General features: G+C 33.4%; 1 protein-coding gene across 2 annotated transcripts in view; it reads right to left on the minus strand.

Moving 5' to 3' along the window:
* The window catches only part of LOC110018160, a gene marked incomplete at its 5' end in the record, with an annotated part of 36683 nt that overhangs the window by 11107 nt on the left and 3847 nt on the right, over positions 1-21729 (minus strand). For both annotated transcript variants that reach the window (XR_002293339.1, XM_020715371.1), the window contains 2 exon segments: positions 11368-11472; positions 13282-13391. Coding sequence is in view for 1 of the 2 variants with exons in the window: in XM_020715371.1 (XP_020571030.1) it covers positions 11368-11472; positions 13282-13391 (215 nt within the window).

Here is a 21729-nt window from a genome sequence, read left to right on the forward strand (position 1 = left end):
ATAATATATATATATATATATATATATATATATTAGAAAATTTATGCAGGAATATATGAAGTAAAATAACAAATATTCTTAGCTAATTAAAATAATTTAAATTAATAAATTTATAATAACATAATCTGAAAAATTAAATTTTAAAATGAATATCATGTGTATTTTAGACGCTTCATTTTAGAAGGGTTAATGTCAAGGCAAATCAAATAACAAACTAATCAACATCGAACTGAATAGTCATGTTCTTATGCTATAGTAATAGTTTGTTTCTTCTAAACCAAATGCAAATATTGGTACTATCATCAGTTAGATTGAAATTACTATAAGTTCATGATTTTGAATTATAGTAAATTTTTATTCATATTGTATAAACGATGAGTGCACAACATTATTTAAATGATTTATAAATATAGTCTGATATACAAATGGGAATGAAATACATTTTTAGTAAATAATGATTTTAATAGTGTGTTTGTATGATCATAACATACTATGATGAAATCATCCTTTGATGGTACTAGAAGGGGAACACTAAGGTACTCATGCACTGGTATTGATATTGAAGTATCTTAAGTGGTACAATTTTTAGACAATACTCCTGTGATTGTTGTACAAATATAAAATGATATTTGTATGCTATTGATATAATAATATTCGTTGATCATCTTAAATATTTGCATCTTATTGATATAGATGTTAATATTGATTTATTAAAAATTGAACTGCTATTCATTTTACTCTTTTTTTCTTATATTACAGTAGTTTAGAAATATAAGTACTCACTGACTTGTTTAACTCAATTATTTTTAACTAACTTTTCATATTAATTTAAGTAATTAAAAGATTAACAATATACGAGAAAATACTTATAGAAGAAGCGGATAACCAATAAGGAGGTAAAAGTTAAATATACAATTCAAATTAAATTGATTAGTGATTTTTAATCTACTAATAGCAAGTTATAGAAAACATATCAAAATTTTATTTCAAATCGTCCAACTGTTTGTTCCCATCTTGGTTAATTCTAAGCCCCGGGCTGAGTCGTGACAAAATGATATCAGAGCACAAGATTTAAGATTAATTAATTTAATCTTCATGAAAGAACCAATAGGGTAATTATAATAAAGTTTTAATAATAAAAAATTAAAGTTAACTCAAATTAATAATTATATCAATTTAGGCAAAGTGATACACGCAAAATTATAGAAGGGAGTCGATAGGAAATTGAAGGATAGGTAATGTCGGCATGCTTGATGAGATGCGACTTGAGGTCTATTTATAAATTTCAATGATGACATTTTTGTAAGTAGAGAAGATTGTAACGCTATGGGGGATTAAAGAGTTGAGTAGAAGGGAAGATGAAGCGAAGAGACAAGAAAACAAAGAGCGGAAGAAAAGGAATCGAGATGCTCGGTAAGTAGAAGAGGGGAGAGAACAAGTGATAAAATCGGGAAAGTGAACAAGTAAGTTCGCCCGGAAATTTTTCTTGAGGGAGGTTGGAACTAACTAGGAGAGTTGAATGGTGACATCAAAGGTTGCACTGCTAGGTTTGAATCGTGGCGTCAACAGAGAGAAGTCGGAGGACGAGGCGACACAGCAGTCGTGCAAAGGAGGCGAGTATGGAAAGCCCTGTGCATTTGAAAGAAAGCGAAAAAGGCGGTGTAGACGTCTAAGTCGAGTCACGATCGAAGGAGTAGAAGAGGAGGACGTTGCATTAGCTCTTGGGAAGATGCTTACGCGCAGAGGATCGGTGACGTGTGGATTAGGGATTGACAAGGCTCAATGAGGTGAGCTTTAATAAAACTAAAGTTAATTGGTTTAATGATAAAATTGTGTGTGTGTGTGTGTGCACGAGCGCGTGTGTGTGTAAAATAGTAAATTTAAGCGAAAATATATAAAGTAAAATAATGAAAATTCTCAACTAATTAAAATAATTTAAATTATTAAAATACAAATCAAATAGCAAACTAATCAACGTCGAGGTGGGTACTCATATTTTTATGCTATGGTGATATTTTTTTTTTCTAAAACAAATACATTTATCGGTACTATCATTAGTTATATTGAAATTACTGGAAGTTCATGATTTAAAATTCTAATGAATTTTTTTCATATTGCATGAAAGATGTACACAACATTATTTAAATATACAAATGGAAATGAACTATATTTTTAGAAAATAATGATTTTAATAGAGTGTTTGTATTTACATGATTGACTATGATGAAGTCACTCATTTTGATGGTACTAAGGAAACATTAAGATTCATGTGCACTTATATGAAAAATGATATTGATATTAAAATACCTTAATTGGTAAAATTTTTAAACGGTATTCTTATTACGGTTATACAGATATAAAATGATATTTTTAAGCTATTAATATAGTAAGATTCATTGATAAAATCTCAAATGTTAATATTGATTTATTTAAAATTTAACTGGCATGCAATTTACTTCTTTTTTTCTTGTGTTGTTGTAGTTTAGAAATATGAGTATTTATTGTCTTGTTTAGTTCAATTATTTTTACTTTTTCAAGTTGATTTAAGTGATTAAAAAATGAGCGATAGACAAGAAAACGTTTATAGAAGACGTGGATAACAGGTAACGAGGTAAGATTTAAATATATTGTTTTAATTAAATTGATTAGTGGTTCTTTCATCTATTAATATTATGTTATAGAAAATGAATATCAAAAATTTAATTCACATTATCCGACCGTCTGTTCTCGTCTTAGTTAGTTGCAAACCACTGACTAGGTCATGACAAAAGTGGTATCAAAGTAAATGGTTTAGGATTAATTAATATAATCTTAATGAAAGAGCCAGTAGGTTAATTATAAGAAAATTTTAATAATAAAAAAATTAAAATTAACTCAAATTAATAATTATATTCATTTAGGTATATTAATACACTCAAAATTATAAAAGAGAGTCGATATGAAATTTATAGATGGTTAATGTTGGCATGCTTAACGAGATGCGACTTGAGGTCTATTTATAAATTTCGATGACGAAATTTTTGTAAGAGAGGAAGATTATAATGTCCCGGGAGAAAAGAATCGAACAGTTGAGCAGGAGAGAAGAAGCAACGAGTTAAGCAAACAAAGAGGAGTCGAAGAAAAAGAATCGAGAAGCTTGGGAAGCCGAAGAGGGAAGAGAAGCGAGAAGGTCAAAAAACCGAACAAGTTCGCCTATAAATTTTTTGTGAGGGAGGCTGAAATTAACCAAGAGCGTCGGCGGTGTCGAGGGTTGCACTACTAAGGTTGAGCCGCGACGTCGACGGAGAGAAGAAATCGGAGGGCGAGGCGGCACAGTTATCATTTAGAGGAGGCAAGTGCAAAATTTCCTGCGCATTCAAAGGAGAAAGGGGAAGAGGCAGCGCCAACGTCTATGTCGAGTTGTGATCGAAGGAGTAGAAGAGGAGGATGTTGCAGAGGAGCTCTCATGCGTGTGATTTAGCTCTCGGGAAGAAGCATATGCGCAGAGGATCGATCGCGTGGATTAAGGCTCGACAAGGCTCAATGAGGTAAGCTTAAAGAAAACTTAAGATACTTAGTTTCATAATAAAATTAATAGTAATAATAATATAATTATTATTCTTATATATATAATAAAAATTTTAAGCGGAAATATATGAAGTAAAATAATGAATATTCTCAATTAATTAAAATAATTTAAATTATTAAATTTGTAATAACATAATCAGTAGGATTAAATTTTAATATGAATATCATGTGTATTTTAGGCACTTAATTTCAGAGAATATGTCAAAACAAATCAAATAGCAAATTAATCGATACTCATGTTCTTATATTATGACGATATTTTGTTTCTTCTAAACCAAATACATTTATTGGTACTATGATTAGTTATATTAAAATTACTGCAAGTTCATGATTTTGATGTTTAGTGAATTTTTGTTCATATTGTATGCATGATATGTGCACGATATTATTTAAATATTTTATAAGTATACTGCTGATATTCAAATGGGAATGAAATAAATTTTTAATAAAATATGATTTTAATGGAGTTCTTGTATTTACATGACTGACAATGATGGAGTCACACCTCGATGGAACTAGCGGAGGAACACTAAGGTACATGTGCACATATATGGAAAATGATATTGATATTAAAGTATATTAAGCGTAAAATTTTTAGACGCACTCCTGTGACGGATATATAGATATAGAATGACATTGGTATGTTATTGAAATAATAAGATACATTGATAACCTATCAAATTTTAATATTAATTTGTTAAAAATTTAATTGACATGCATTTTAACATTTTTTTTTCTTGTGTTACTAAAGTTTAAGAATATGAGTATTCAATGGCTTGTTTAGCTCACAGTTATTTAAATGATTAAAAGATAAACGATGGACGAGAAAATGCTTATGAAAGATGCAGACAACGGGTAACAAGGTAAAATTTAAACATACTATTTTAATTAAACTGATTAGTAGCTCTTTCATCTGTTAATAGTGAATTATAGAAAATGATTATTAAAAATTTAATTCACATTATCCGACTGTCTATTCCGGTCTTGGTTATTTCCAAACCATGGATCGGGTCGTGACATCATCCTTTTTTATGATTTTTTTTTATTACCCTAACAATTAGCTTTGCTTCAAAGTGACATGTTGAGACACTTGGACTCTGATAATACCAAGATACAGTAAGACCAAAAGTTGGGATTTCCTGACGCAACTAAGATAAATGCTATATAAATTTATATATAGTAGAACTTGAAGATTCACCCTAATGACCGAGTTTGGAAAAAATTAAGAATGCTAGCAAGCCAATATGACATTATATAGATGAAACAAAACAAATGCACAAAAAGAAGAAAAATCAGATCTCACACTACTACCAGAAGATTACTGCCTTAGAAATCAGAAAGTAAAACCTAAATGTGCTTGAAAGAACTGCATACCAAAATTGCACTAACAGATTTAAAAATAGAGAGAAATTTTATTTACCCTAAACTAAACCAAGACTGAAATCATGTTGAATCATATAAACAAATCCAATGCATAATAAAATTGCATCCTTCTCTCGACCATCATTGGCAAGTCTTCAATTATACACAAAATAAAAAGAAAACAACTCCTAAGAGGAAAATAAATAATGTTTAGATCATTGCTTAATGATTCCAACAAGAATAAACATGAAGTTTTCCATCAACTGCTAACCTAATTCTATGAATCCTAAATGTTCTTATCCCAGCATTTATGCCTATGGTTGCTAATCCGGTGTTACTGTCTAACTGCTGTGTAGCTGTACTCTGTGCTTGTTGCTGATACCGCTCTGCTATTTTTGGCGGTTATAAGGTTGCCATTTGCTCAATGTCTAAGCTGCATTGCTATTTTGGCGTAAGTCTTACTGTTACTTCTGTGACTCGAGGCCTTTTAAGTTAGGCTTTTAAATCCCATGTGCTAGTAGTTCTTATTAAATCAGAATTAATATGGATATGCAATACAGCAGCAGGAGCTAGTACTGACAGCAAAGACAATCTCGTTATAAAGTGTACGCTGCACTATCAAGGTTTAAAGAACAATAATTGAGAACGAGGCCTTTTGCCTATTGAGGTGAGGCGTTAGGCTCGATGATAAATTCTTAAGTCACTACATAGAAAAAACACTGGTAAAATTAAAAATAATTATAAATATAACATAAACTATTGATATGTTGATTGAGTACATTGTCCTAAACACATAAATTAAAAATCTTAATGTTAAATATTGATATAAAATGGAAGTTTGAATTACAATTCTAAGCATTCACTTGAAATTTAAATATTTCATAAGATTAAGATTCATAGCATCCTCATCTTTTGTTTTTATAATCTTCAAAAAAATCATTCTTTTTATAAGCATATAATTTATCTCTCTAAGAACTTCAAAATATTTTTCATCACAATAACTTTCTATATCAATTAATATTAGATCGAATAAAACTTAAAATAAAATATGTAATTGATAGCATAATAAGTAATCATGCTTAAATTATCTTTTGAACTTTTCAAGATATTGTATTAGATATATTAAATATAATATGATATAATGTAATATAGTATAATATAATATAATATGATATAATTTTTTGCATAACTCGATTGAAGCACTATCTCAAACACCTAGATTAATAGGCCTGAAACCAAAAAAGGAGTTGCAGTGTTAAGTATTAATAAATTATTACATTTTAGAAAAAATTTGACGCAGGAACGCCTGCGTACAGAGACGTGCGATCCCGCATTCGTGGGTATCGGGCAACTGAGTCCTGCAATCGAGACCAAACCGAACCGAATGCCCTTTTATTTTTCTTTCCAATTTTCAACATATTTCCTTGTACCCTTCCCTTCTTTCTAGTTCATTCATATACATGTGTTGCAATAGGGTTTGTAGAGTCAATTTTTTATTGCTTTTCTGTAAGGACGGTCGTCGATGTCCCATGTTTTCCTGTCTAGGGCTGTATCCAAGGGTGATGGGATCGAGGAAGTGATTCTCCTTCAAGTGTCGAGTGGTGCTTCGATTGTAACTTGCTCTCGAGGTGGTATTTATCTCTATTTTTTTCTTGCCCCGCATTTTCCCCATCACTCCCAGCCGCCCCTTCATTACTACAATCACACAAAACAACCTCCTTTTTTGTTGTTTCTGCAGTTCCTTCTATTCAGCCGCCTTCCCCCCTCTTTACCCCTTACTGCAGTCGAATAGAACAATGTCCCGTTGTTGTTCTTTTGTTGTCCTCCTACAGAACCAGCTGTCATCCACCCCTTGTGTTGTTTCATGCAGCCTCCACCCTTTCCCAACCTTCCCGCATCGCTCCCAATCGACATTCCTCATTGTCTCCATCTAGGACAATAGAAACTTTTGTTTTTCTGTTGTCCAGCCACCTCCTGCTCGTTGTCATTCCTAGAAAACCACTCCAATAGCTGTTATACTTCATCCTAGTGCCCATGCCATCCTTCCCGCCACTTGCCACTCATTCCAAACGCCATAGTCGAGCACCACCATTGGATTGAACCCTATTCTGAGTTTGTGTGTCGAGTATGTTGTTTATTTCTCTTTCAATGTGTTGATTGTAACTGTCTATTAGCTTCTCAGTAATAATATTTATTTGTTTATTGTTGTTTCAGTTAACTCTGATATCTTTTGGTATCAGAGCTAGTGTAACATAGTCCTATTATAAGGTTTCTAGCATGCACCAATATCCAACCACACATCCACACAAAAATCCTTCCCTTTGCTAATTTTTCAAACCAACCACCCAAAAACTTTTTTCTCCACATTACATCATCCCTATACACCCTCTTCCAGCTGCCCAAACCTAAACAACGACAACCAAAAGACAATTGTGGGAGACCTGTTCAGGAGGAAATGCCACAATGTTGTTCATGAGAAAACCACAAAGATGTCTGGAAATCTTCTATAGAGGATGTGCAACAGGAAATCCTCCAACTACAACAAAGGCTTACCGTTATCGAAAGAAGGTCATCTAGAAGGGTCATATGTAGCCACCACAATGACTTGCCAGATCGAGATAATGCAGTGGACCACTTCTACCAGGTAGATTCAAAAGATGAAAAATTAATACCCCAAAGATTTGGCATGAAATATCTGAGAATCCAAGATTTTGAAGAAAAAGTGACTGTCATATTTTCATGGCCACTTGGATTCGGACGAGTTGATCAAGTGGCTCTAGATAGTCGAATGTGTATTTGAGTACCAAGAAATCCCGTCGGATATAATGATGCAACTAGCCTCCAGCAAATTAAGAGTGCATCTTTTTTATGACAAAATCTGAAGATTCTTCGACAGCAAAAAAGGAAGAGCAAAATTACAATATTGTCGAAGATGAAACGAGAAATGTAGTGTCAGTACCTATCGTTTCCTTACAGACAGGATGTGCGGACACTAATTTCAAAAGTGGAGAGACAATATCACTAGAAAACCGCCACAACTTACAGATAGAGTTCAATCCCATGATCAAGCCTCCATAGTACACAAGGGGAACATCCAAGCCGACCCCGTCTAAAGAGACACTAGTTCAAAGTAGAGAACGGGTGAAACCAATCTGCATTCCCAAATCTGTCCCAGCCAAGGAGTGTTTCAAGTGCCACGAGTTTAGGCATATTAAATCAAATTGCTCAAACAGGAGAGTGATCCCTTTCACTGATTAGGGAGCAGTCGAAGTAATAAACAACGATCCAAGAGAAGATGAAAATTTCATAGAGAATGCTCGAGTTCCAGCAGACGAGAAAGAGATGCCAATAATTCGAACTGAACCCAAGAGAGAAATTCAAACCGAATCAGCCTTGGTTGTGCTAAAAGGTAGTAAATCTGAGGTAATGAGCATTCATGCAGAGTATGCGGTTATGGTGCCTTGAACTACCTTTTTGCAGGCATTCAAAGAAGCATTCAAAAGAGTCATGAATTTGAGGAGTCGATGTCAGGCACAAGGCAACCTCAGATAAGAAAATTTCATAATTTGTAGATATATATAGCCTACCTCATGAGTTGCAATTAGTGCAGGACGTCCAACATGTAAGACATGAAACTCTTCTGCACAACTCCTGGAAGACTATATAGAGTCATTTGAGTATTAAAATCAGTTCAGCAATGTCCACGTCGATAGATGATCAGACATGATGAATGAATCACAACATTAAAAATTGCCTTAAGATCTTTGGGGGAGAGAACATCCTATAGCGGAATCCAGGCTATATCTGAAAAGAAGAAGGGGTGGGTTTCTACTGAGTGGCTAATGTTCAATGTGATCCAACTCATCATAGATATCATTCCAGAGTTGATTCCTCCTGACGAACTTGTTTATCAGGTGCATTCAGTTGTGTACAAGAAGTGGAAGAAGAATGTTACTGTAATGCCTCGTTTCATCTCGTTGAGGGAGTTGAAGAGGGGTAAATGAAGCGAACAGTTAGAAACACGAAGGGGTATCGCGGGGTTGGGGGAAATGAAGCTTCCGGCTCCTCGTAAATAAAATAATGGAAAGCAATATAAAGTTAATAGTTAATCAAAATAACAAACTAATTAATTTTTAATAAAATGAATGCCCATATTTATTATAGGCTTCAATTTTAAAAGAGTCGAGGTTAAGGCGAACAAATTAATCGACATTGAAGTGAGTATTGTTCTTAAATTATAGTATTATTTTTCTCTTCTAAATGAGTTGTATGAATTGTTATTGATGCTTAATTATGAAATTGATTTCCTCTTTTCTTAAATTTTATCGATCATTTCGATATGAATACTTGGAGTCTAATATTATGAATGTTTTATATTTTATAAATAGATATTACGTATTGAGTGATATGAAATTTCGAATTATATGAACTATGAATACTTGGAGTCTAATATTATGAATGTTTTATATTTTATAAATAGATATTACGTATGTTTAACTATGATGGAGTCGCTCTTTCATAGTACTAGCAAAGAAACACTAAAGTATATGTGGAAGTAAATGGAAAATGATATTGATATCGAAGTACCTTAAGTGATATAATTTTTAGACGGTGCTCCTGTAATGATTGTACAGATATAAATAATATAGACATGTTATTGATATAGTCAAATACCTTACATATAGAAAATCATAAGTGATTAAATTCATGAACTAGCAAATAATTTATTACTAATTTATTAAGGGCTTAACTGACATATATATTATTTTCTCTTTTATTGTGTTACAGTTGTCTAGAAGTGAGAGTATTCACTGACTATCGTTAGCTCAATGTTATTTTAAACTAATATTAAGTGATTTAAAAGATAAGCAATAAAAAAGAAAATTTATAGAATGCATGGACAACCAGTAATGAGATAAATTTAATTGTACTATTTTAATTTTCTTTCTTTGGTGACTCTTTCATTAACTAAATGTTAGCTGTAAAAAATTAATATATCGATTTTTAATTCCCACCGTCCGACAATATGTACCCTCCTTGGTCAATTTCATGCTTTAGGTCGGGTTGTGACGGTTAACAAACTTAAAGGCTTGATAATTACTTTGCGGAAAGTTATAGTTATATCTAACTCAGGCTCAGGCTGTGGCAAAAAAGAATGAAAATTTATTCTATCAAGATATGTTTTGGAATAACAATGTCTGCAAGTGTGATTTACCAGGAAGTTACAGTGGCTCCACCGTCAACGTGGTTGAGCTGCACTATATTACGAGGAGCTAGAAGCTTCAAATCTCCCCCAATCCCCGAACGATTGACACGATGGCGCTCACATGCGGAGGCGTGCGATCCTGCATCCGCGGGTATCGCAAGGCCTGTGACCGGGGCCAAACAGAGCTGAATCCCTTCTTTTATTATTCTTTCCAATTTTCAACATGTTTCTTTGTATCCTCTCTACCTTTCTAATCATTTTCTATATATATATAGGGTTCAGAGAGTTGGTTTTTTATTGCATTTTGGTCAGGACAGTCGTCGGCATCCCCTATTTTCCCGTCTAGGGATGTATACAAGGGTGAGGGGTGATTCCCCTCTAAAAGTCGAGAGGTTCCGGCTGTATAGCGCTCCCTAGATGGTATTTATCTCCGACTTTCTTTGTCTTGCAATCCACCCCATCACTCCCAGTAGCTCCTTTTGTGATGCATTCGCCCAGAACAGCCTCTTTTTTGTTGTTTCTACAGTCCTGCTATCCAGCCATCTTCCCCCTCTCTTCCCTCCTTATCGCAGCCGCATAGAAAAGCACCCCATTGCTGTTCCTGTGCTGTCCTCCTGCAGAACCAGCGGCCAGCCACCCATTGTGTTGTTTCATGCAGCCTCCACCCTTCCTAAACCTTCTCGCATCGCTCACAATCGCCGTTCCGCACTGCTGCCATCCTGAAATCAGCAAACCTGATGTTCTCCTACTTACCAGCAGCACCCCTACTCACTGATCCTCCAGAAAACCGCTCCAACTACTGTTATACTTCATCTCAGTGCCCATACCATCATTTCCGCCACTTGTCACCCCTTCCAAACCCCATAGCTCACCACCACCACTGGATTGAACCCTAACGTTAGTTTTTGTGTTTGTGTCTACTGTTACTTTCCCTTTCAGTATGTTCATTGTAACTGTCTATTAGTTTTTCAGTAATAATATTTGTTTGCTTATTATTATTCGGGTTAACTCCGGTATCACCATTTGTTTCAAATGAAACACAAATTAACCAAATAGACCCTTATAATTTGTCCCCCAAAAATAGTTCTGCATATCAAAGGTCACAAAATAACCAACAAGAAAACAAATACAATATCAAAAGTAATGCTTAATAAACATATTTGCAGGATCAATGCAAGTACGAAAGATTTCCAAAAAAATTTGATATTTCACACAGTAAAACAAGCACTTACAAGATCAATGGGCAACAGATCTTCTTCAATAAAAAGCCTCTCTGAAAGTTTAATTTTTGATAATTGTTCAGCGATAGCATGCAAATCCAAGTTGAGGAATGGTATCTGAGAGTTCACAAGTAATTAGCGAGAGCAAGTGCCAAAACATTACTGTGATTGCATATAAAGAAAGTGCGTGTAAAAAATAGTTAGAGAATAAAGTGAAAATGAAACCTACAATGCCCAATGCCCAATCAAATTGCACAACGCTTCTACATAGTTCTTATAAGTGAAACGAATCTTCCCATATGAACAACTATACATAATTTCCGTACTCCCATGAAAAATAAAAGACGTTCAATCTAAGACAAATCATAACTGGCTGTATTATAAGCGATCAAAATAATCTCAATAGATGTAATTCAGTTTTTTTTTTCTTTTTCTTTTTTTTTATTTGCTAGAAAGTTTCCTAAAATGAAATACAAGTATCAAGAAAGAGGGAAAAGTAGAGGAAGGGTAAGAAGAACAATCTCATGAAGAAGAACTTGAATTTTTTTTTAAATATACAGTAGTAGTGACAGAAATGAGACCTACTAAGAAAGAAAGATGTATGACAGAGCTAAAAAAGATAAATTAAGTAATGATTATATTATAAGAAAAATTAGAGTGATATTTGTTGAAGACAAGCTAATTAAAAAGATATTTGGGTTTGGATATGTACAATAAAGGATAAAAAATGCATCCATTAGAATAGTTAATACCAAAGTAACTAGAAAGAAGAAAGAATACGTTTCAGGTAAGGTAGATAGAAGTGGTTCAAACAACTTGCAAGAATTAAATTTTAACCTCTCATATGTCAATAGAAATAAATAGAAACAAGAATTAATAAAGCCCATCACAAAATAGTTGCAATAAGCCTAATAATGATGAAAATGGCGAAAAAAAAAAACAACAAATCAAAATCCTAGGAAATATCTATACCCAGTGCATTATTGTTATTCACCAATTAACTTAAAAATTTAACAAAATGAAATAAACTAAAATTCGGGCGACATAAGTTTTGAAGCACCACATTATTGACGCTAAAATTTTTTAGGTATGTTCATTATTTACGGTTAGAAAAGAACTAAAAATGGCATTACCATATGTATATCTTTTGGTATACGGAATGAAACCTATCTCATCATATGCTCCCATCAATAATTAAAAGCTTAATAAAATCAAAAACTTATTTCTTATTAAATAAAACTGTAATGTAAAAGCTGGTGTCAAGGTATTAAGAAACACTCGTGTACTTCAGCATCAAGTTACAAAGGACTCAATCAGTTAAACAAACGAAATCATCCTCAAATCCAAATCCAGTAAGAACCTTAAAACATGAGACTTCGTTAAATAGTTTCTTCAAGAAGCCCACGCTAATTGCTAAAGTATTGCGAGCAAAAGCATTCACCATAAAGCTCAAGTAGGAACAAATATAAATTTGGCACTAGGAAGTGATACGAAGATGCTTAACCAATGAAACAATGCTATGAATTTCCTCGAGTTAGTGGTGCCCGAGTTGTCACCAAAACCTTTGGGGCATTCACATAGATACCACCCAAATTCTATGCATTTACATATCTAGCACTTAAACTTTACTTTTTTACATTTATACCACCTAAACTTTTATGTCATAAAAAAACCACTATGTTAACATTTAAAAAGTGAAATACATTTTTTCATGCATACGGTGACATATGTAAAAATTGAAATTTAGGCGTTAGATATGCAGAGACATTGGAATTCAATGGTATACATGTAAAATCTTCCAAACCACAGATGTGTGATCAGAGGCTTAAGAGAACGATGACATCAAGAGATGCTTAGGAAGCAACAGAGATAAGATGGTAAAAGAATAGCAAATAATACTCTCCAAAGAAAAAATGAATTTAATACCTCATAGCTTGAAGTAAGGTCATCATCCACAACAAAGTTGTCATCTTTGCACCGAAATAGAAGATTCTTACTTCTTACAGTACGGATAGAGCTTACCCCTTTCATGAAATCTAAAAACAGAAAATCAATGTTACTTAAATTTTAGGAGCACAAACAAATATAATCCATGACAATGCATTTATCATGTTTAGTGCAGAAAAGCCGATTAATAAGCATTGTTTTTGCAAGTAAAATATTTTCTATTAACACTTTTACAGAGTGATCCTACCAACATTTATGATTTCTGTTACAATTTTGGATTTCCGCTGCTTTTATCTATAGCTGTTACAGGCTGATTTCTGTTACCAACATTTACGATTTCTGTAAGAACCTTCAACTGTGCAAGTCGCAGACGCTACTAATATGACATTTAAAATGCTGCTAATTGCATATGAATATTATAAAAAGTTATGATCTTCTTACAGAAGGAGGTGGATTGCCCTAAAATTGAGTTTGTGCCCTCAATACCACTGTTTACAACATTAAATATAGGATGAATAAAAATATAAATATAAAAAACTCTATAGAAAGCTTTCGCAGACGCTACTAATATGACATTTAAAATGCTGCTAATTGCATATGAATATTACAAAAAGTTATGATCTTCTTACAGAAGGAGGTGGATTGCCCTAAAATTGAGTTTGTGCCCTCAATACCACTGTTTACAACATTAAATATAGGATGAATAAAAATATAAATATAAAAAACTCTATAGAAAGCTTTCGCAGACGCTACTAATATGACATTTAAAATGGAGCTTCTGCATGTCAGTTGTAAGTCCCCTCTAGTTTGGGGTTTGATTCCCGCCGGGTGTAGGGTGTGGTACTTGAATTCTTGGGTGCACGAGGGATGGCCGAGACTCGTATAATAGTCTGCGACCATTCCTTTATATATATATATATATATATATGATACCGGACACACTTAAATGGGAAAAATACAACACGACATCTAGAAATCTAAAGTGACAACAGACATGACACAACAAACTCGAACTCAGCTGGATCTTGGGGTGGTGGTTGTGATCGGCGAGGGTTTTGATCCACCGGAGAGGTAGCAACTAGTGGGGGAAGGGCTCCAAGGCATGGCGGCAGCAAAAGGTGTGTGGGTAACCGTGAGGGAAAAGTGTGAAGCTACAGGAACTGCAAGTGCAGATGTTATTCTAGGAGAGGGCAGCAAGAAAGAGGGTGTTGGATAGCAATGAAGTGGTTGGGAGTTGCGGCAATGGCGGCAAGCTGGAATGAGATAAATGGATGGTTGGACAGCTGGAATCGCAGGTGAACAGCAAATAGGCGTTGTTTCAAGTGGCCGTAGTAAGAGGAAATGGCGGCGGCAATGGAGGGTGATGCAAGGCGTGACGCCTCATCTTGTTTTCACAGGGGAGTCCAAGAGAGAGAACCGAAGAGAATGAGAGGAAGCGTGGGTCAGGAAGCCGAAAAGAGGGAGATAAAGAGAGAGGGTCGAAAACACGAAAGGATACTTTCATGTATAAAAATGACGTGTAGGAGGGTCGGCAAAGACTAGATTTACTTACCCGAGAGGCGAACGGCGTGTGTGAGGACTCACGAGTGCAAGCTAGGGATTTCACCTAGTTGGCATCATCAAACAAAGTCTTTGTCAATGAGAAAGGAAACGGTGTTGGTGTCAAGCAGAGGAGTCGGCGACAGTGTTGTGCAACTGATTAAAGGAAGGCGAGCAGAAGAGGATCTTGTGCGCGTAGGAAGGAGGCAGAACGACATGCACAGAGGAGAGAGATGAAGTTTTCACATGGTATAGGGCTCTCGATTTTTTAATATTCCATTTATTTTGGAAAAAATTAAAATATGTACATTGAATAAAAAGAGAAGTAATAATACAACAACAACAAGAAGCTTTTATCCCACTAAGTGGGGTCGGCTACATGAATCTTTCTTCTTCATTGCATCCTATTGAGTATCATATTTTCATTTAATTCTAATAAATTAAGATCATTTTTTATACAATACATCCAAGTCTTTTTAGGTCTATCTCTTCTTAACATAAGTTGAATCTAAAACATCTACCATCTTAATAGGATCATCAGATGGTCGAAGTTTAATGTGACCAAACCATCTAAGACGACTCTCGCTAATATTTTGTGTCATTGGAGCTACACAAACGCAATCATGGATATATTCATTTCGCATTCTATATCAAGCCACTAATACATGTAAACATTCTCGACTCAGCAATACATAAGTTTGTTTTATGCTTCTTTTTTAGAGGCCAACATTCTGTGTCATAGAGCATTACAGATCTCACCACCACCTTATAAAAGTTTCCTTTCAGTCTAAACGATACTTTTTCTACCACACAATAGGCTCGATGCTTTTCTCCACTTCAGCCAATCAAACTTGAATTCTACTAATAACATCCCCATCTATAGCACCATCACTTTGAACAATAAAACTAAGATATCAAGCGATCACATCTTTTAATGATTTGATCACTCATAGTTAGAGTTCTGCCACTAGAGCTACTGCTATTAAAATTACATTCCACATATTCAGTCTTAGATCTACTCAAACAAAAGCATTTATACTCTAATCTAAACCACCATAATTCAAGTCTTTCTTGAACTCTCACTAATTTTATCTACAAGAAGGATATCCTCAGCGAAAAACATACACTAAAGTAATTTCTCCTATAAATGTCCAATAAGAGCATTCATAACTAAAGCAAAAAGATATGTGCCTAAAGCCGATTCGTGATGTGCTCCAACTGAAATAGAAAAATACTTGGTCAATCCTCTTGTTTGAACACAATTAAAAGCTCCAGTATACATTCCTTTAATGACTTGAATATAAGCATATCAACACCTTTATTCTCTAAAACTCTCCAAAGGACTTCTCTTGGAACCTTATCGTAAGCTTTTTCTAAATCAATAAAAATCATATGAAGAGTCTACTTATTCCCTCTGTACTTTTCCATCAAATCTCTCAATAAATGAATAGCTTTCATAGTAGACCAGCCAGGCATAAATCCAAATTGACTATGAGAAATCTTGGTAAGAAGTCTTAACCTATGTTCAGTTACCCTCTCCCATAATGTTAAAATATGACACAACAACTTAATTCCTTTATAATTTGCACTCTTGTGCATCCCTTTATTCTTAAAACTGAGACCAAAATACTCTTCATCTACTTCTCAGACATCTTCTTAGTTTTTAAAATAATATAAGAGTTTAGTAATTCAAAAAACTCCCAAATCTCCTAAATATTTTCACACTTCAATTGGGATATCATCAAGTCCTACTGATTTTTCACATTTTATTTTCTTTAAAGTCGTCTCCACTTCTTTTTTATTAGTAAGACGGTAAAAATAAAACATTATATTATTATTAACCGTATTAAGATCACTAAGGTCGATTGTATTTTCAGAAACTTCATTGAAAAGTTTATCAAAATAGTTCACCCACCCATGTTGAATATTTTCTTCTAAGAAAAGCACTTTTTGATTTTTATATTTAATAAAATTTACATGAATTGAATTTTTACTTTTCCTTTCTCTATGTTTGACTAGTTTATAAATATATTTTTAATCATCCTTAATATCTAATATATTATAAAGATCACTAAAAGCATAATTTTTAGCGTCACAAATTGCTCTTTTAGAATCCCTTAGGTCATCTTATATTTTTTTCAATTCTCTAAGTTTTTACATTTAAACCAATTTTTATAACGCATTTCTTATATTTTATATTTTCTTATACATTATTACTAACCATATTAAGTTCACTAATGTGGATTGTATTTTCAGAAACTTCATTGAAAAGTTTATCAAAATAGTTCACCCACCTATGTTGAATATCTTCTTCTATGAATATCTTCTTCTAAGAAATCTTCTAAGAAAAGCACTTTTTGATTTCATCTTTAATAAGCTTTACATGAATTAAATTTTTACTTTTCTTCTCTTTGTTTGACTAGATTATACATATATTTTTCATCATCTTTAATATTTAATTTATTATAAAGATCACTAAAAACATAATTTTTAGCGTCACAAATTGCTCTATTAGACACCCTATGGGTCACCTTATATTTTTCTCAGTTCTCTAAAATTTTATATTTAAATCAATTTTTATAGCACATTGCTTATATTTTATATTTTCTTGCATATTATTATTCCACCAACTACTTTTATTTATAAATTATTTTCCTTTTAATTCTTTAAATACAGCTTTTGTTGCTTTTTTGATAATATTTGTTCTTTTATCTCACATAGAATTTGTTTCTTTATGAATATCTCAAATCTCGAAATCTTAAAGTTTACTCATAAAATTAATTTTATTTGTATTTTTTAGGTGTCCTCATCAAATTCTATGATAATGATTCATAGTGTTCTTTATCTTACAACTCTTCATCTTAAAATTCAGAATTAATAATCGATGTTGAGTACTTAAATTTTCACTTGGAATAACTTTACAATATTTACATTCTCAACGATCTCTTCTTCTCATAAGAAAATAATGTATGTGTTTTATTAGATTCATTTTTATAAATAAAAATATGTTTATTTTTTTTCTTAAATTATTAGCAATAATAAAATCATACGCTAAAACAAAATCTATATGGTTCTGCATTCTTCATTAATTAATCCAAAATCGTACCATGAAAATTTCTAAAATCTTTTATCACTTTACCAACATGTCTATTTAAATAAACAAAAATTAATAATAATAATAATAATATTATGTAATTAAAATTTTGTAACATAAATCCTGTGTTTATTTTAGGTTTCTAATTTTAGAAAAATCGATATGAAGGCAAATCAAATAACAAATTAATTGACAATGAGGTGAGCACTTGTACTTTTAATCTTATGATAATATTTTATTTCTTCTCAGTCATTTTGGAGTTAATGGATGGTTGGAACTACAGATGAACAGCAATTAGATGTTCCATGCAGCAATAGCGAGGGGGAATGTTGGCGGCAATGACAGAGAATACAGTGGACTGCAGGACAGCAATAAGAAGGTTGTCTATCAGGGTAGTAGCAAGGAGATGGCTTGAATTGGAAAAACTACAGTGAAAATAGCATTGAAGGCTTTCGGTGGCAAGTGCAGCAATGAAAGGAAACCAGAAGCGACGTAGGGAGAATGTGGAAGGGGATAGGAAAGATAATCAAGGCTTTGGGAGAGATACAGTCGGAGCACCACCCAAACCCTCATATACAACCCTCAAATGAAGAAAATGGGCATTCGCGACTGTCCTGAACAAACTCATGCCAAAAAACTGCAATTGAAACCTAATACAACACATATATAGGAAAGAACTAAAAAGGAAAGGAAATGAGAGAACTTGCTAAAAAATGAAGAAAATTGAACGGTTGACTTTGAGTTCAGTTTTGCGCCTCTCGCATGACCCAGGAGTTGTGTCGAGTCCAACACATGAGACGCTCGTGTCAATTGTGTGTGTGTGTATGTCTATCTGTAGTGGAAAAAAAATGCATAATGATTTAAATCTTTAAGCTCCATTGCATGCATCTTGACTGTTTTCATTTCATTGATGAAATCTCGAGTAATCTCAACCTTTCCAATTTCTTAGAGATTCTAAATCCTTCCTGAGCAACACAAACAACAAAGTTTATGCCTTAGGTTCCTTCTTTAGCATACCACAAAATTGGTGGAATTAAGTAGACCCTTCTTTTAAGCTTTGGGTAAGAGGTTGGGCTAGAGAAGACATATGAAAAAATTAATAAAATTATTAATGGGCATATGCCCTCAATTATGGATCATGGCACATAGAGGAAGGTGCAATAACTGCATTCTCCTTCCAAGGGCTTTTTCATCAATCTTCATTAAAATATGACACATCTTTATTTACACTCCTTTGATATGTCAAGAACTTCTGGAAATTAATTTACCAAATTTGTGCAACAATAAAGCTTCAAAAAATAGTTAAAGTAATATAAATAAATAAATGAATATATATACATATATATATATGAAGAATGGAAAGCCAGCCAACTTTTTTACGGAAACAGAATGTAATCAACTTGTTTTCTGCTGTTGTCTGAATTTGGTCAGGAAATTCATTTATGGTCATCCCAAAATAAAGCTTATTAGTAAGGAATTTGAGTTTATGCACCTTGTTAGAAAGTGAAAAATTGGACTTTTGGAAGGAAGACGCATCTTCATTCAACTAAATAATGAAGAGGATTACACACGCTTATTTGCTAGAAGATTGATCTGGATTGATAGCAGAGTGCCGACAGACTTTTGGCGCATAAATTCTGTCTACTTTTTAATATTGATCTTTTTTTGGGTATAAATGTATTTCTTACGGGTGAGTTATATGTCGGGTGGTTAAGGAATCAATTTGGGTCATTTCATCCAACCTATATGTACATTCCTTTTATTAATATATTCGCCTATATATATATATATATATATATATATCTGTTGGTGGGCACACAAATTATGCAGGCATTTCTAAAGTGAGAGAAACTAAGCCACCTAATTGAAAATGGTCGATGACAAAAGACCCAAATTTGATACTTGGGATGAGGAAGATTACAATATCATGTCATGATTATGAAATTCTATGCATCCTAAAGAAAGAGAAAATTGCATAATCCTTACTACCACCCCAAAAATAGACAAGTTATTCCTCAACAATATTTGATATACCAAAATGTTGCCCTGAAAATAACAATGAGGATATCAAAAACAAAAAAACACTCGTTTTGTCAAATAAAACTATAATATAATAAACAATTTTTAACTTGTACTAGATGATTATCAAAATATCAAGATGATGTGAATTAATGATGTCATCATACTAATAGAGTTCGCAAAAAGGCAAGAAGCTTCAAATTCATAGCAGTCTAATATCGGCGTTAACCTAAACACCAATAGAAAAATCAAATATTATTACTAAAAGCAAATAGGCGGTTACAACCAACACATATAAAAGAGAAAATACAACACCCAAAAATTTGAAATAGAAACAGACACGACACAAACACTCAAACTAGCATCGATCTCGGGGTGATGGTGATGTTTGGCGAGGGTTTGGAAGGTGTCGGGATCGTGAATGAAGTGGCTAGCAAACTGAAAACAATAAGGTAATGGTTTCCCGGATTCCAGACAACAATTAAGCGACAGATATCTATGTGGCAAGACTGTCTGGAATGATAGCAGCCAAGGGGGAGGGCATTCCTACAATCACCACAGACTTGAATTGCATAACAACCTTCTTTTCCTCTAGTAACCTTTTTCGGAACACATCATGGAGATATATATTGTATTAATTAATGAAAATGATACATCTTATTATCATAGAAAAATGAAAAATGGCAAAGGAAACCATCATTTTTTTAATCAAAACCATTCAGCTCCCAATTAATCAGGATTTAGCTTCATCCTCTTATTAATCTTTTTAAAAATGCTGACATGGACGTCCTTGCTACTTGAATCGGACACATTAAGGACAGGAGGTTGGGTCCTTATAACAATGAGGCAAGGAGGCCGGCCCTCCTTTGTCCCCAGAGCTTCTCGCCCAACCCCTTATATATATATATATGTATATATCAATGAGGATATCAAAAACAAAAAAACACTCGTTTTGTCAAATAAAACTATAATATAATAAACAATTTTTAACTTGTACTAGATGATTATCAAAATATCAAGATGATGTGAATTAATGATGTCATCATACTAATAGAGTTCGCAAAAAGGCAAGAAGCTTCAAATTCATAGCAGTCTAATATCGGCGTTAACCTAAACACCAATAGAAAAATCAAATATTATTACTAAAAGCAAATAGGCGGTTACAACCAACACATATCGAATCTCAAACTAAAGAAAACTCACAACTGACAAGCAGATGCTCGACTAACTGATCTGAGTACGCAGCACATACATACATCCATCTATATATTCGTAGATACATACATACATGTATATATATATATATATATATATATATATCTATGTGTTTATGTGTTTGTGTGGACAAGTTGAGTCTCGCAACTTAAAGGCATTCGCAATCGTACTCCCTAACATGGTTGTAGAAGAAAAATAGGATCAATATTGACAAAAAGTGTCTCGTAGAGTTTTCAATTGGTAACTAGCAACATGATCATGTGTGGTATTTTGTGGTGCTCTAGAATGCCCGCCACATCTTATTGGGAGACCATGACAGTTTAACTACAGGACTCGACATGACGGGTATAGGAATAACTACTCATTCACTAAGGATGGAAAGCACATTGTTCTCTTACCCTCTGTGAAGTTCGAGGTGACAGGTACTCTTGTCAGCAAAGAAACGTCGGCTTGGTCGGTTTTGGTGATGATAGAAGATAGCAGGACATAGGTGTCGATTATAGACAGTGCAATCACTGCAAAGAGTAATTAAGAATATCATGAAAGATACCTTACCGCAT

Source organism: Phalaenopsis equestris, unplaced genomic scaffold (assembly GCF_001263595.1).
Source record: "Phalaenopsis equestris unplaced genomic scaffold, ASM126359v1 Scaffold000004, whole genome shotgun sequence".
Classification (NCBI taxonomy): domain Eukaryota; kingdom Viridiplantae; phylum Streptophyta; class Magnoliopsida; order Asparagales; family Orchidaceae; genus Phalaenopsis; species Phalaenopsis equestris.